General features: G+C 40.0%; 1 protein-coding gene across 1 annotated transcript in view; it reads right to left on the bottom strand.

Moving 5' to 3' along the window:
- The window catches only part of LOC136879339 (sodium- and chloride-dependent GABA transporter 2), a 157,912-nt gene extending 141,581 nt beyond the window's left edge, over positions 1-16,331 (bottom strand). Inside the window, exon 1 of the mRNA XM_067153156.2 lies at positions 16,118-16,331. Within this exon, the coding sequence (XP_067009257.2) occupies positions 16,118-16,331 (214 nt within the window). The remainder of the gene's footprint in view (positions 1-16,117) is intronic.
- Between the last annotated feature and the right edge of the window lie 272 nt (positions 16,332-16,603).

Here is a 16,603-nt window from a genome sequence, read left to right as displayed (position 1 = left end):
GTTTTGTGCCCGTCCCGACAAAAACCAACGGGCGGCTAATTTTTCCGTTTCTTTTTTCTGTCTGCAATGACTGGAGAAACATCTAAAGTATCTAAAATCATAAATTGTATGTTGCTACACACTGTTGGCCATTTACCTTAGCTATTAAGATTAGTTAATTGATCAGGCAAGTACCTCATCAAGCTCTGAATATTTAGAAGGCTCTGTAAAAGGAAGACGTCATTACATTGTGACAAACTTAGCCATTTTATAGCTACTATAAGTCAAACAATTTTATGCTATCATTTTCTTCAGCAATAAAGCATTTATTGTTGAACCTCTCTACATCTGCAGTCGCCAGAAAAATACAATAATTCGGTTTTAACTGATCCGAAATAGATTTGCAGTTACCTACATCTTATTAGGCTGGTAAAATAACAGTTTAAATAGTGTTCCAATTGACACGTCACTTTATTTTGTGAGTAAATATTGTTTAATTTATTGTGCAATTACCTATGTGTAGGATTAAACATTATTTTTTCTGCCCTCACTAGAATTATGATGTATGCCTAACTGTCCTTAACCTTATGAAATAATTTCATCGATATCTTCGAGAAAATTATACCGTTTATTTTCTTATTCTATATCTAGTCACCCTACTCTAGGGTGACGAATCTTACTGTCTGTCAAGTCATCAGCCTGCAGGCTGGCTGGATCCTCAAATAGTAGGCCTATACGGAAGGGTATGCACTTGTACGATAACTGCAGAAACTTTTGGCGGTGCTATACTGTGGCGTACAAGGTGAGATCAGTTGTGAGACAGTTTGCCATTGCTTTCCTCATTTAACCATAAAGTGCTATTGCAGCACAATTGGCCCTCTGAATATCAACTTTCACAACATCCAGACACACTAATCGTAGCAATACTCGTAACTCAGCAACTTCCATATTGTCACAATCATGTATGAGAATGAGACCAGTAGAAGCTACGTTTTGCTCTGGCCTACGCCAAGGGATGGTTGTAAAAATTCTGTATCCATCAAGAAATAATTTGTAATATCTGAAGCCATCCCTTTTCACTTTCGACACAATTAATTTATAACTGTTAGATTTCTGCCGAAACTAATTTTGAGTAATAAATGTATAAACGTATGGCGACAGACTTACACTTGAAAAAGAAACAACTTATTTAGAATGACATGTGTCCTTCTTGAAAGAACATCATCAGATTCTGTAAAATCACTATCATTTATTATGAAAACTATAAACATTTATGTTTATTTCTGTTTAAATACTTAGGAACTTGAAATCTGAAACTTATTTTAAAGTCCTGTTGTCTCTTCACTCTACAGTAGCTGTCCTAATGCTACACATTTTATGGATCCAGAAATGAATAACATCGAGGATTTAAAGACGGCAAAGGCAGACCGTGAGCTATCATACAAGATGGAATAGTGGGGCTATATTACACGGGGAAGAAATTACCACATTTTGCAACTTAGTGTTGTTATTATTATTATTATTATTATTATTATTATTATTATTATTATTATTATTATTATTATTATTATTGTTCCGGCGGTATTTGTGGATCGCAGAGGTGAAAGAAGGTGTCGGGGTGAATGGGTCTAACTACAATGTCAAGATTTGAATTTAAAACGTAAACTGAAGGTTATATTTTTAAAGCACAAAATTTAACAATTTTCCAGGTACAAGTAGTAATCATTAAGCAAGTCTAGGAAAGAGAAGATTGGTGGTATAAATAGATCGCGGGCTTCAAGCACTCACTAAACTTTTCCTGAGCTCCTAGCTCAAATTTACAAAAGAGCACAAATTTTATACAGGGGCAGAACTCCCCTAATGCATGGAGCACTTGCTCCGTAAATTACAATATCAAGCCTCCCAGCGGCACGTTTACAACACTTGAAAAAGAGCTACCATGCTCTCAGTTTTCCAAGCCTACTCAAGGCAACATAGCCTGAAAATCTAATAATATCTGGCCTTACAAGGCACTATTTACAAATAGAAATATTATTACACAGAGGTATTAGTACCCAGCCTACAGGGCCTTAGTGAAAAAGAACAGGTTAAATAAACGGCCCGAGTACAATTTCAATGGAGTCGAAGACTGAGCTCCAAAAACTTAAAACCTATAGGGCGCTTGGCCGACGAAACAGGGGCTATTGCCAAACTACTGAGGTAGCACGCATGGAAATAACTTAAATACATTGCAGAAACAAAAGCGTAGCGCCTCAAACCAAGATGAAGGGGAGCTCGAGAGGGTACATCACTCTCTACCCCCGATTTACAGTTAAAGGTTTTATGAAGTAATTACATTAGCCGGCAGAAAGTTACATTTTTAGAAAAGAAGGTTACATAGTTAACGTTTCGGACCTTTCCCTCGGGTTAAACTGCGGAGCTAGCGAGAAATAAAGATGTTATGTGGCCATTACCTTGTAGAAGTTCTAGCAGCTGACGAAGAGGCCGCCCGCCTCCTGCTTGACACACACACTCAGTAAGATGACGATCAATTCGCCAAGAAACGTGAAAACCCGCGGTTTATAAACCCTCGGAGAAAGTTCGGGACCATTCAAGATTAAACTAGCCACACCCTCTCACTTTTATTGATCAGTTTAAAAGTTACACTCAAAATCGAAGAAGACGAAGAAGAAGAAGAAGACTGTGATTGGTAGAAAATTAATTACAGAAATTAGGGATTGGTTAGATTCAAAACTGGCGGAAATAAAAAGGAAATATTGCCAACCCAAAAATAAATGAACATCAATCAATAAAAAAAATTATGAATACAAAACTTCTTTGAATAATAAGTTCTTATTCCTCGCACCAGGGTGCATGCTCATAGTTTTTAGTAGTGACATCTGTGGAAGAATGTCCAAACTTCTTGATGAATTGAAAACAAAACAAGTAGAAATTCACACAGTTCAGTTCACAATAACAAAATTACATCAGACTTTAGTGGTGACATCTTCTGAGTAAAGTTCTAAGTAGGTATAGTTTCAGTTTCACTGTTTTGCCAATAGAGGAGAACTTTAGGCGCTGAATTTGAATGCGCGGCGTTGGGGTGTACTTCCCGGTACAATTATTATTATTATTATTATTATTATTATTATTATTATTATTATTATTATTATTATTATTAGCTTTACACAGAACCGACAGAGATAGATTTTATGGAGACGATGGAAAGGCTAGGAGTTGGAAGGAAGCGACCGTGGCCTTAATTAAGGTACAGCGCCAGCATTTGCTTGGTGTGAAAATGGGAAACCACGGGAAGCCATCTCCAGAGCTGCAGACAGTGGGGTTCGAGCCCACTATCTCCTGAATGCAAAGTGATAGTTACAAATTGATGGCTGATGTGATGTATGGTGTAGACGACAAAAATTGTCCCGGAAGTGACTTTTAATAGGTATTTGTGATTACATCTAACGGCAAGACAGTTGAAACAAACCAACTGGCGTCGAACTAAATGTGAAAGGAACCAATTTTAGACCCGAAATATGTGGGGCAGTGAGGAAAGATGAAACAGCTTCTCAGAAAGAGAAAGTCGTGTTCCAACAGCAAATGCGGAACTCACATGATCCAATTCATAAACACTATTGTCTATTGACATCATCATCCTGATACATATGGTTTCATTCACTTATCGTCATTGATTATATGAATTGTTTTCCCGCGTGTGAGACAAATTTCCGACTCCTCGGCTTTAAGGCCGTTACCAGTTAGAAAGGATATTTATTTTTCGAAGAGTTTAACGCCGGATCAAAACTAACAGTTTTCCGCTGACGCCGGGATAGAAAAGTGCTAGGGTAGCCATGGTCTTAATTGAGGTACAGTATAACCCCGCTATATTCTTGATGTGAAAATGGGAAACCACGGAACCAAGAGTGAAGTTCGAACTAACTATCTGCTGACCAACACAGTTCCTTCGGTCCACTTATATCTACTGAATACATGCATACGTACATACCCACCCAACCATACCCCATGGCGAAACAGCCCCGAGGGGCCTTGGCCTACCAATCGACCGCTGCTCAGTCCGAAGGCCTGTAGATTACGAGGTTTCGTGTGGTCAGCACGAAGAATGATCTCAACCGTTATTCTTGGCTTTCTAAACCGGGGCCGCCTTCTCATCGTCAGATAGCTTCTCAACTGTAATCACGTAGGCTGAGTGGTCCTCGAACCAGTCCTCAGAACTAGGTAAAATCCCTGACCAGGCAGGAAATAGAACCCGAGGCCTTCGGATAAGAGCCAGGCACGCTATCCCTACACCGCGAGGCTGACACATATATACAAACAATCGTTTCAAAAGCACAAACTTACATTTTGATAATGCATTTCAAACTGTATTACGGTAACATGCAGAATGGTAGGTGTTGCATCTAGCCGATCTGGCATTGCACGTGTAGACGGAGAGTCTGCTCTGGAACAAGTCAGATGCTCTCTACTCCGCTCATTATCCGCACATCACGAAGTCCTGATGGAAACCCCTTTCCAGAAGGTTACTCCTTGTGGTCCTCGTAGGCTATTGAACGACTTCTATGTTGACCATGGGGTTCGAGAGAAGCCTCCCCATAGGATGATTTTCCGAACGGCACTACATCCGGCCATCCCCAGAGTAATGAGTTAGAACTCTCCCTAGACAAGTGCATCTCGTAATGGTTAGACGTCTTTCTACCAAGATAGCTCAGTCTCTCATACCTTATGCACTACAAACGGTTTTCTTCAGAGCCAACCATCACAGTCGTTTCAATAAATATTGAAGGCACAATTAGATATTTCTCACTTATAGAATTAGTCGCCAGTAAAATCTAATCCTGCTCTGTGTACATCATTATTTTAATCTATTGTTATTTTTGTCATATTTCTCTAATTTTTGGTATTATAGAAACGTACTATGCAATGCCTATTATAATTGGTTATGGACACGTCTTAAATAAATAAATAAATAAATAAATAAATAAATACATAAATAAATAAATAAATAAATATATAAATATATAAATATATAAATAAATAAATAAATAAATAATATAATAATTTCGTGTGGCTATTTCTAGCCGAGTGCAGCCCTTGTAAGGCAGACCGTCCGATGAGGGTGGGCGTCATCTGCCATGTGTAGGTAACTGCGTGTTATTGTGGTGGAGGATAGTGTTGTGAGTGGTGTGTGTGAGTTGCAGGGATGTTGGGGACAGCACAAACACCCAGCTCCCGGGCCACTGGAATTAACCAATGAAGGTTAAAATCCCCGACCCGGCCGGGAATCAAACCCGGCACCCTCTGAACCGAAGGCCAGTACGCTGACCATTCAGCCAACGAGTCGGACAATAATTAATAAATAAATAAATAAATAAATAAATAAATAAATAAATAAATAAATAAAATACATTTAGGTGTCCAAACAACAGCTATTAATATAGTGCTTTATATACGTTCTTCTGGATTATATTGGCAATACACCGAATTCATATACAAATAGGTACAATTATGTGCAAGTATGAAAAAGGAAGAGGCCATATAAGTGTACCTCTGGCCTAGAGCGGTACATAATTTTGCTCCACCAAATTCGATCACGGTATTGACTTCGGAGAAACATAATTTACATACATGGACTACGCCTTAGTTACATTTTATAGGGTCGGAAATAATGATGACATTAAGAAAAACTTCACGCAGAGTAAATTCAAGAAATCCTAGAATTTTTAATATAAATTTTCAGCTACATTTTCTGCACTTGGAAAAAATGACTTCATAAAATCATTCCCTCAATATGGTGCTTTATATACGCTATTCTGGATTATATTGGCAATACACCGAATTCATATACAAATAGGTACAATTATGTGCAAGTATGAAAAAGGAAGAGGCCATATAAGTGTACCTCTGGCCTAGAGCGGTACATAATTTTGCTCCACCAAATTTGATCACGGTACTGGCTTCGGAGAAACATCATTTACATACATGGACCACGCCTTAGTTACATTTTTATAGGGTCGGAAATTATGATGACATTAAGAAAAAGTTCGCGCAGAGTAAATTTAAGAAATCCTAGAAATCTGAATATAAATTGTCAGCTACATTTTCCGCACTTGGAAAAAATGACTGCATGAAATCATTCCCCCAATAGTCCCTGGATCGAGGAGCCATTGTAACTGCACGAAACACTTCACTCTGGCAGTATACACGGTCTGAGCAGCCCTGCCATCGCTGAAAACCTAACATGAGGTTAACGCAGTCATGAAAATTCTACCATTCATTCACTGAGTCATTTCATCACTGCGTGAAGTAATGGCTGCTTAATCTGCTGAATTTATATCTTGGCCTTTGAACCTATGGTCCGGTTCTCATAAGAGAGGTATTATCTAAAGTGTATGATCCTTAACTATGGATCAGTGACTTGCAGATAAAATTATACCCAGTGTAAGAGCGATATAACAACAATTCACTTAGTTCTAAATGAGAAATAGACGTTTCATGCAAATACTTCGGTATCTTGATAATATGTGTACATTTCTATGTGATGGTGTTGTAAGTACGATGTTATGCTTGTAGAAAGTCAATTTACCACAAATGGTAGTGTTAAGGTACTGAAATTATTTTCGTTATGTGTGAATTTCTACGCACTTGCGTTGTAGTGGAATATTTTAAGTTAAATTCTGTATATCTTGTGTGAATTTCTCTGTAACAGTGTTTCAACTGCGAGCTTTCTTTACAAAACTCACTATGTCCAAAAAGTCTTTTTTTAAATTTAGGAACCACGAAATTCTGCTGCTGTCTCTATAGGCTTAAGCAAAATATCAATAGGAATGTAAAGGTTACATTATTTTTCATGCAATATTTCTTCATCTAGAGAATTTCTGTTACAGAAGCTTATTCCCAACCAAGATTTTGGGGAAGTTTGTTGTTAGAACTCACAATTTCGTATAAATAGTATTTTTGAGCAAAAAAATATTGAACATCGCTGTTTTAAACTGTTTTATTTAGCACTGAAAAACTAATAAAATATCATTATGGAACACTTCAATCAAACTGTTATACTACTTGCTATAAATTACAGACAGAATGCAAGTTGGATGTTAGGTTTCCATATTCCAAGTCATCAGCTATTGACAAGATATCATGGGAACTGATTGGAAATAGTGAGTATTGCCTAATACTATGTAATTTGCATTTAGCTAAGAATATAGTTTATTTTTATTTTTTAAATTGCCTGTGGATATAGTGTTTCATTCAAGAAAGTAGCTAATTTTTTGATCGGCATTTAGTTATGGAAAACCTGCATTAATTTGATTGAAAACTTAACGGCATTTAATATCAATTTCCAGAAAATGATATCACTAGTGGATGTATAATGTCATATGCTTTATGACTGCACTCTTTTTTCAAAAAATCTAATTTGGGGACAGCGAGTTTTTAGAAAGAGAGCTCACAAAATATTCCATTACATGTCACACAATAATTACGTTATATTTAGTATAAATTGTGCGAATTTCTATGCGATTGTTTGTAAATATTACGTTACACTTCTTCTTCTTCTGCTTCTTGCGGTTTTTTTACATACCCTGGTGGGGTCGCGTACTTGCAAGTAATACTTAATTTTCAAGTTTTTGCTTCCCCCCCCCCCTTTGTTTTCGTCTTCTTCATAATCCTCTTCTTTCGTCATTATGAAACTTTCAACTGTAATGTACTTTAATTTTAATAATAATAATAATAATAATAATAATGCCAAATAGATCGGCCAAGATAGCTCTCCGTGCGTTAAAGTGCTGGTCATGGTGACACAATCCACAGAACTAGGAGATGCATAATCTGTAATGTATATGATCCATGATCAAGTCCGGGAAATACCTCAGAAAGCTAAAGTTCCCAAACATTTAATATACCGGCAACCCGTCGGAAGGACATTTGATTGCTTTCAAGTCTTGCGAAAAGTAAAATGCAAGACCGTAACGGGTCACATGACCCAATACTTGGAAGGAAGATGATGATGATATTTATTGGATACGTATCTATACGTTAATTATTTCTTTCGTATCATTGGTATTTTGTAGTACTAACAATAACTAACTCCATGTAATAGCTGTGATTACAATAAACAATAATCGAATGCTTTCTCCACAGCTGGTGGTCATACGTGATTGGGAGAGAATAATATTCATTCACATTCATTTATTCAAATGATCCCCCGTGATTTCTCATTACAATTTCTGGTGAACGTCAGGATAGTGTTGAACAGTGCACACTGATTCGTTTCTGGAGACCTTTGATCATCAACCTGTTATACTTTTGTGAGTGAAATCCGTATCATTGTTGTGTCTCAGTGTCCCATTACCACAGGTAGTTTCAATTTTTTTTTCTTTACGTCGCACCGACACAGGTATGTCTTATGGCGACGATGGGATGGGAAAGGCCTAGGAATGGGAAGGAAGCGGCCGTGGCCTTAATTAACGTACAGCCCCAGCATTTGCCTGGTGTGAAAGTGGGAAACCACAGAAAACCATCTTCAGGGCTGCCGACTGTGGGGTTCGAACCTACTATCTCCCGATTACTGGATACTGGCCGCACTTAGTCGACTGCAGCTATCGAGCTCGGTAGTTTCAAAATTGGAATGCAATTTAACTGAGACCGTATACCAGGAGGAATGAGCTGGAGTTGGAAGAATTGAAAATAATGGAGCATTACTAGCCGAGAAAGAGAAATTGACTTGGATACTTTGGGTGGAATGATGAATGGGAAGAGAGAGGGGATATCAAATGGATAAATCAGGGTGCAAGAAAGCTATGACAAAAATGTAGAAGACAGTGTGTAGAGTCCGTGATTTCTTGGTGGATGCAGTATTTGTGTATCTGTCTCTTGGCATAGGTGAGGGCAAAATTCAGCTTCCATTGAATTCTCAGTCTCATGTGTGGGTTTAAAAGTATGGAAGATGGTGAAGTATGAATGATACTGAATAATAACATCAAAGCACCAGACGTTCGTCTGAATGTTAAGAAAGGTGCTACTTATAGGATCAGCCGTGCTGCACCGGCACTATCTAATCCTATAAGGAAAGCAGTGGGAAATTCTATTACCATGTTCGCTTCATTATAGCATCGCAACAGTTTTTGAGGTTCTTGTAACCAAATAACGTTTGTTGGTACTGTTGAGAATCCAGTCAGCCTCCAGGATGATGACTTCACAGACAGACGGTGTATAGAGCTACCTCTTTTTTACGATTTGCTTTACGTCGTACTGACACAGATAGGTCTTATGGTGACGATATGATAGGAAAGGGCTAAGAGTAGGAAGGAATCGAGCGTGGTCTTGATGAAGGTACAGGCCCAGCATGTGCCTGGTGTGAAAATGGGAAACCACGGAAAACTATCTTCAGGGCTGCCGACAGTGGCATTCGAACCCACTATCTCCCGGATGCAAGCTCTCAGCTGCGCACGGCCAAACCGCCTGGTATACTATATAGAGCTATCATGTGAATATCTGCCTGAGGCAGAGCAATATAATCTATATCAGGATTTCCCTGGTCTGAAAAAAGTTGAAAAACTTGCAGCTTTACGTGACTTGTGCTCTCACCATAACTACGGAACATCTTGTTTTATGTGGAATCCAAACAAGAGGGACGTGACTATCAATTTTAAAATCTCACATGTATTGTCCCGGATTCGAACCGCGGCGATCTTATTGAGAAGGCAGTTAAAATGCCACACTCAAAAATCACCGCGGGTGGAGATTCTTCTTGCTGCAGTTGAAAGCTGTCTATAAAAAGAAAAACTACAGTACGATTCATCCGTTAGCAACGACCATGAAAAACCTGATTCGCTCTTACATAAGCCGAAGAATCTCACCAGCCACAACAATATTGACGTTCAAGAAATCGAGTATGAGCGCTCACGTGCAACCTCAATAATATCAAAACATAGGCTACTCTCAGTTTTACACCATTTATAATATTGTGGTCATTAACCACGGAACGTAAAGTTTTATGCAAAATCCAGATTCCAGGAATGGACAGGATAGCTGTGTAGCAACTGGTTTCACGCCAATGTGTTGATGGGTAAAAGTATGAAAGTACCTCACGAGAGTCACTGTAAGTACCTACCCCTTTTTCTTTTCCTTTTTTTTTCTTTCTTTACGTCGCGCCAACACAGATATGTCTTATGGCGACGATGAGATAGTAAAGACTCAGGGATGGGAAGGAAGCGGCCGTGGCCTTAATTAAGCTACAGCCCCAGCATTTGCCTGGTGTGAAAATGGGAAACCACAGAAAACCATCTTCAGGGCTGCCGACAGTGGGGTTCGAATTCACTATCTCCCGGACGCAAGCTCACAACCGCGCGCTCCTAACCGCACGGCAACTCGCCCGGTAGTACCTACTGTAGGCGTTAATATAAGGAGAGGTCTTCATTTGGGTAATCACATTAACGAGGTTGTACAAAAAGGTTACAGATCTCTTCATATGGTTATGACGGTAATTAAGAGTTTTAGTAAGGATGTAAATGAGAAGGTAGAGCCTCCGTAGTTCAGGCGGCAGCGCGCCGGCCGTCACCGCTGGGTTCTGTGGTTCAAATCCCGGTCACTCAATGTGAGATTTGTGCTGGACAAAGAGAAGGCAGGAGACGTTTTCCTCCGCGTACTCCGGTTTTTTTCTGTCATCTTTCATTCCAGTGACACTCTCCAATATCATTTCATTCCATCTTTCAACCATTATTCATTGCACCAGAGGAGTGCGACAGGCTTCGGCAGCTGTCACAATTCCTATCCTCGCCGCTAGATGGCGGCTTCATTCATTCCATTCCTGACCTGGTCGAATGACTGCAAACAGGCTGTGGATTTCCTTTATGTAAATTAAAGGGCGTTTAAATCTCTGGTAAGACCCCAGTTAGAGTACAGTTCCAGTGTATGGGACCCACACTAGGATTACTTGATGCGAGAACTACTGTAGAAGAGATCAAAGGAAAGAAGCCCGATTAGTTCTGGGTGATTTCCGACAAAAGAGTAGTGTGACGAAAATGTTGCACACTTTGGGCTGGGAATACTTGGGAGGAAGCAGACAAACTACTCTACTAAGCGGTGTGCTCCGAGCTGTCTGTAGAGAAATGATGTGGATGGCATAAAAACAGGAAAGACTATAATACGGGGATAAAGTTGGAATTCAAGATGACAATTTGGGGCAAATATTCATTTATAAGAAAAGGAATTAGGCACTGGAAAAATTTATCAATGAAAATGCTCGATAAATTTCTAATTTCTCTGAAATGATTTAAGAAAAGACTAGGCAAACAATTTATATGGAATTTGCTACCTGGGCTACAGTCCTATATGCAGATCAATGATGACTGATTGCTTGATTGATACGTGACGTTGTACGTTACTGAGACTATGCTAGACGTCCTTGCTCTCGGAACAAACCTAGTACTCATTCCTTTTGCAAGCAGTGTTGTTTGCTTCTCCACATGAGGTAATTGCATTTATAATTATGTTTCATCTTCCTGATGGAGTATAGAGAAAGATTTGTGTGGTACCCCAACCGCCACTTGAAGATTTGGAAAGATGTTTAGACGGCCAAAACCATTTTTATAACTGCACATTTTGGGCCAGCCCCTCGCTAACATTTTTACTCTTTTGGAATTCAGACAATTTTGTTATGCGAGTGAAAGGCCTCAGTTTATCTTAGATATTTTAACAGCCTTCGTAAGCCCCTTTGTTTTGGATTTAATAATAACATACCAAATCATATAGGGCCTACCTCAAAATCCTCACTTCTTTTAAACACCCCTCGTCCCACGTCTTTAACTGAGGCCCAGCAGCGTCGTGTTTTTTCTCGTGTCCCACATCGGATCTTTAGTTCACGAGCTATAAGGTCGAGTGTAAGTACATTATTTTGTTGCAATAAGTTTCGAATATAAGTAGCCTGATTGAGGATTGGGGTTAGGGACCAGGTTGTTGTTGTTATATAAGGGGCTTAGATCATCGTGTGGACGACCTCGAGCGTATGAAGTAAGAGATGTCTTGCTGTCTAAATATCATACAGCAATGAATAGCAACTCTGAATCAAAACAGTGTGGTTTAAAATAGATTGAGTAGTTATAGAATAAAATACAATACTCTTACCTTCCCGCCCAGTCATGAACGACCAGTGACTGAGGAGAAAGAAATATTTTATTGTAATATTTACTGGTGAAGGCCCTTACTTATTTGTTATTTAAAATACAAAATATATTCAAAACAAACAAAAGTTTGTTATAAAATTATTTAATATAATTTACTTGTATACATACATTGAATATTTCCTGCAAATAGCCCAAACATTATAGAAGATACTATAAAAATCAATTAAGCTATAATTTACTTCCATTCGTCCCATGAGCCTTTTCTGCAAATCATTCATTTATACAGACTTCAACTAAGTTATATATTCTATGGTAATTTTTCACACATAATCCCACCACTGATTGCATGAATGACTTTTCTTAGATTTTCTTTCCCCGCATTTACCTAACGATGTTAGATAAAATGAAACGGCGTACGGCTTTTAGTGCCGGGAGTGTCCGAGGACAAGTTCGGCTCGCCAGGTGCAAGTCTTTTGATTTGACTCCCGTGGGCGACATGCGCTTCGTGATGAGGATGAAATGATGATGAAGACGACACATACACCCAGCACCCGCGTCAGCGGAATAAACCAATGTGTATGTTGGGCATTCAGTCCGAAGGCTGGTTGGATCCTCAACAGGTTCACCATTAGCTGTCATAGATGGCCTAGGTGTCACTGAAGAGGCGTACTAGGGAAATGAGGAGTGAGGTAGTTTCCCGTTGCTTTCCTCACTGAGCCAGAAGTTGCTATTGCACATCAGTCTGCCAAGCCCACTGAAATGCGTGCATCAACCGACCCTGTGAGTGACATTTTCACACCATTCATGGCAGGGACTGGCTGCATAAGGAATGGCATTGCAAGCGTCACTCATACCTCAGCCACTTTCATATTGTCAAAGCCAAGAATAAGACTGAGACAGGTCAATGAAAGTAACAATTTTATTCTAGCCCATACCAGAAGACATAGTACACTGTAAACACTACATCTTGCCAGCAAAGGCATGATTATGGTTAAAATTCCCGACCCTGTCTGGAATGGAACCCGGGACCCCTGTAGCCAGCACGCCAACCATAGAGCCGGGCACGATGTTAGATAATGTTGCTGTACTCCCTGAAATGCTTCCTTTCCTTAAGAACTTAACAAAAGTCGAAAATGGAAATCCATTTTCACTCCCAGGCGTATTTTTATCCATAAAGGCCTACACCTTCTTCTCTCGTGTCTTTTCGTCCCTAGACATATTTTAGTACTGTAAGTGCACCACCCCGCCTCTGTGTTGTAGTGGTTAGTGTGATTAGCTGCCACCCCAGGAGGCCCGGGTTCGATTCCCGGCTCTGCCACAAAATTTGAAAAGTGGTACGAGGGCTGGAACGGGGTCCACTCAGCCTCGGGAGGTCAACTGAGTGGAGGCGGGTTCGATTCCCACCTCAGCCATCCTGGAAGTGGTTTTCCGTGGTTTCCCACTTCTCCTCCAGGCAAATGCCGGGATAGTACCTAATTTAAGGCCACGGCCGCTTCCTTTCCTCTTCCTTGTCTCTCCCTTCCAATCATCCCGTCCCCCACCAAGGCCCCTGTTCAGCATAGCAGGTGCGGCCGCCTGGGCGAGGTACTGGTCATCCTCTCCAGTTGATCCCACGACCAAGAGTCTGAAGCTCCATGACACTGCCCTTCAGGCGGTAGAGGTGGGATCCCTCACTGAGTCCGAGGGAAAAGCCAACCCTGGAGGGTAAGCAGATTAAGAAGGAGAAGAAGAAGAAGAAGAAGAAGTGCACCACCTCCATGTCTTAACTGCAATAGGCGGTACACCGCTGGTTCTGAACGCAAGTTGGACGGTTCGATCACATCTTAGTCCTATGCTAATTGGAGGTACTCAAATGTGTCAATATTCCAGTAGAGCAAAATTCCGGCACCTAGTTGTCTCCAAACACCGTAAAAGTAGTCGGCGGGCGGTATAAACAACAACAATAACAAAAACATGTGGCTGTATCTCCTACCAAGCGACCGTTGCTTAATCCATGAGGTCTGCAGATTATATGAGTTGATGTATGGCTAAAGCGGCAAATACTCTCAACGTTAGTCTAGGCTTGCTATTTTTTTTATTTTTTTTTATTTTTATGATTTGCTTTACGTCGCACCGACACAGATAGGTCTTATGGCGACGACGGGATAGGAAAGTCCTAGAAGTGGGAAGGAAACGGCAGTGGCCTTAATTAAGGTACAGCCTGGTGTGAAAATGCGAAACCACGGAAAACCATATTCAGGGCTGCCGACAGTGGGGTGCGAATCCACTATCTCCCGGATGCAGGCTCAGAGCTCCGTGCCCCTAACCGCACGGCCATCTAGGCCGGTGTAGGGTTTCTAAACCGGGGCCTTGAGATAAAGATAAAAATCACCGATCTGACCTGGAACCGAACTCGGTACGTCCGTGTAAGCCACATGTTCACTCTGTTCACTACCCCCTAGACCCCATTGTTAGTAGTAGTAGTCTTTCTTCGATTCTGGTCTACTTTGGTCGACAGGAAATAATTTATTTCGTGGTTAGTCCTTTTTTCTTCTCCCGGAACTTCTTCATCCTTTCGCTATGGTTCCCCTCCCTTCCTCTCCTCTGACCGTTCTTGGCCTTTCTATTTTGCTTTCCCTGGAACCCCTTTAATTTCTTCTTCGTCTTTTTCTACCGCATTTCCCACACCTGTGGAGTCGCGCGTGCAAACTGTGTCGCACATATGGATTTGGCCCTGTTTTACGGACGGATACCCTTCCTGACGCCAACCCTATATGGAGGGATGTAATCATTATTGCGTGTTTCTGTGGTGGTTGGTATTGTAGTGTGTTGTCTGAATATGAAGAGGAAAGTGTTGGGACAAACACAAACACCCAGTCCCCGAGCCAGAAGAATTAGTCGGACGCGATTAAAATCCCCGACCCGGCCGGGAATCGAACCCGGGGTCCTCTGAACCGAAGGCCTCAACGCTGACCATTCAGCCAATGAGTCGGACAACCCCTTGAATTTATTATTTTTATTTATTTATTTATTATTCACTAATCGGCCAACTAGGGACCACGTTAAGTTTAATTATACATTATGGCGTTTATTCAATTTTCGCTTGATCCAGTAGGCGTTCATTCGACCACTTTGCACCAGTTGTCCATTTTTCATGTCATATTATTATTATTATTATTATTATTATTATTATTATTAATAATTAATAATAATAATAATAATAATAATAATAATAATATATATTTACTGCAGAAGAATGCATTGCTTTTTCATATTTCATTTTCTTATAGCTTTGTTCGAGTACTTGTATTAAAACATTGAAACTTATCTTGCTAGTTACAGGAAGGCCCAAATTCAGTGAGAAACAAGTGTGAGTACCAAAAAACACAAAACAAAGTTTTCGAAGAAAATGAATTCTGAATGCACTGGAAGAAAGGAACAGATAAAACTAAGACTTCAGGGACATTCTGGAGATTAACAGATACATCTAAATAATTTATGGATTTTAATAATATTTACAAGAAATGTATTCTAAATAATAGAAAAGTATTCACAAAAACTACTGGAGATATCATTTTGAACCGTCAATGAAAAGAAATGAAAATTTCAAATCTATTTTCGTTTGCGTTAAGTTTCATTGCAACTTTTATTGAAATTTAGTTCATAATGCATGTCAAAATCCCTGTAAATAATTTCTATTCAGAGATGCGTTATTATCAAAAGAATGACTTATGGTACGGAGACATTTTTTGTGATCAAGTGTTCCACATACACGTTTTCTAATATGTCTATGATCCATATAGCATACAAGTTTAGTAAAGTTAAACGGAATATTACAGATGAAAAAAAAATTCAATATGCATTATTACACATTTGAGAAAAAGGAAAAGGAAGTTAGATGTAATTTTCTCTGCTGAGTTGTTGTCTAAAGTTTCTAGAACCATATATTGTCACCAAAATGACCAAAACATCCATTTCTATCTCCAGACTGCCCCCTTAAGGAGAGGAAAGATCGTTCGTAGCGTCTGATTACTTACCACCCCCGTTGCGGTAGACGAGGTATGGGAAACGCCACACATTTCCCAAACCGACGGCGTAACTTAGACAGGAAAGAAGAAACTCGACAGGACTAGCCCATCCGATTCGTTCCAGCTCGCCAGCTTTGGATGTTGTCACTGCATCGTGGTCCACATCCTTGCCATTCTTGTTCACCGACACACTTGCTACACTATACTTGCGGCCGTCTCCCATAGCTGTAACTGCTGACAGTGCGCTCTGCGCTCTGAGCTGGCGGGACTCACGGCCGTGGATAAAAACACCTTGCACACACACACACTGACTAATGAATGGAGAAACCTTCCTGTTTCCCCCACTCCACCTAACCTTCTGGTCACCCGCTTCCTCTTGCCATTCCTCTCCGCTTTCGCGCACGATGGATAGAACACTAATCCAACTTTGTTATCAGGCCGAACTTTGAGGAGATAATACTTTATCTGCGTTTCCTTTTTCTTTTGCTCCTAGTA

This window comes from Anabrus simplex, chromosome 8 (genome assembly GCF_040414725.1).
Source record: "Anabrus simplex isolate iqAnaSimp1 chromosome 8, ASM4041472v1, whole genome shotgun sequence".
Taxonomy (NCBI): domain Eukaryota; kingdom Metazoa; phylum Arthropoda; class Insecta; order Orthoptera; family Tettigoniidae; genus Anabrus; species Anabrus simplex.
Note: the sequence above shows the minus strand (reverse complement) of the source record. Positions and strands in the feature narration are given on the sequence as shown.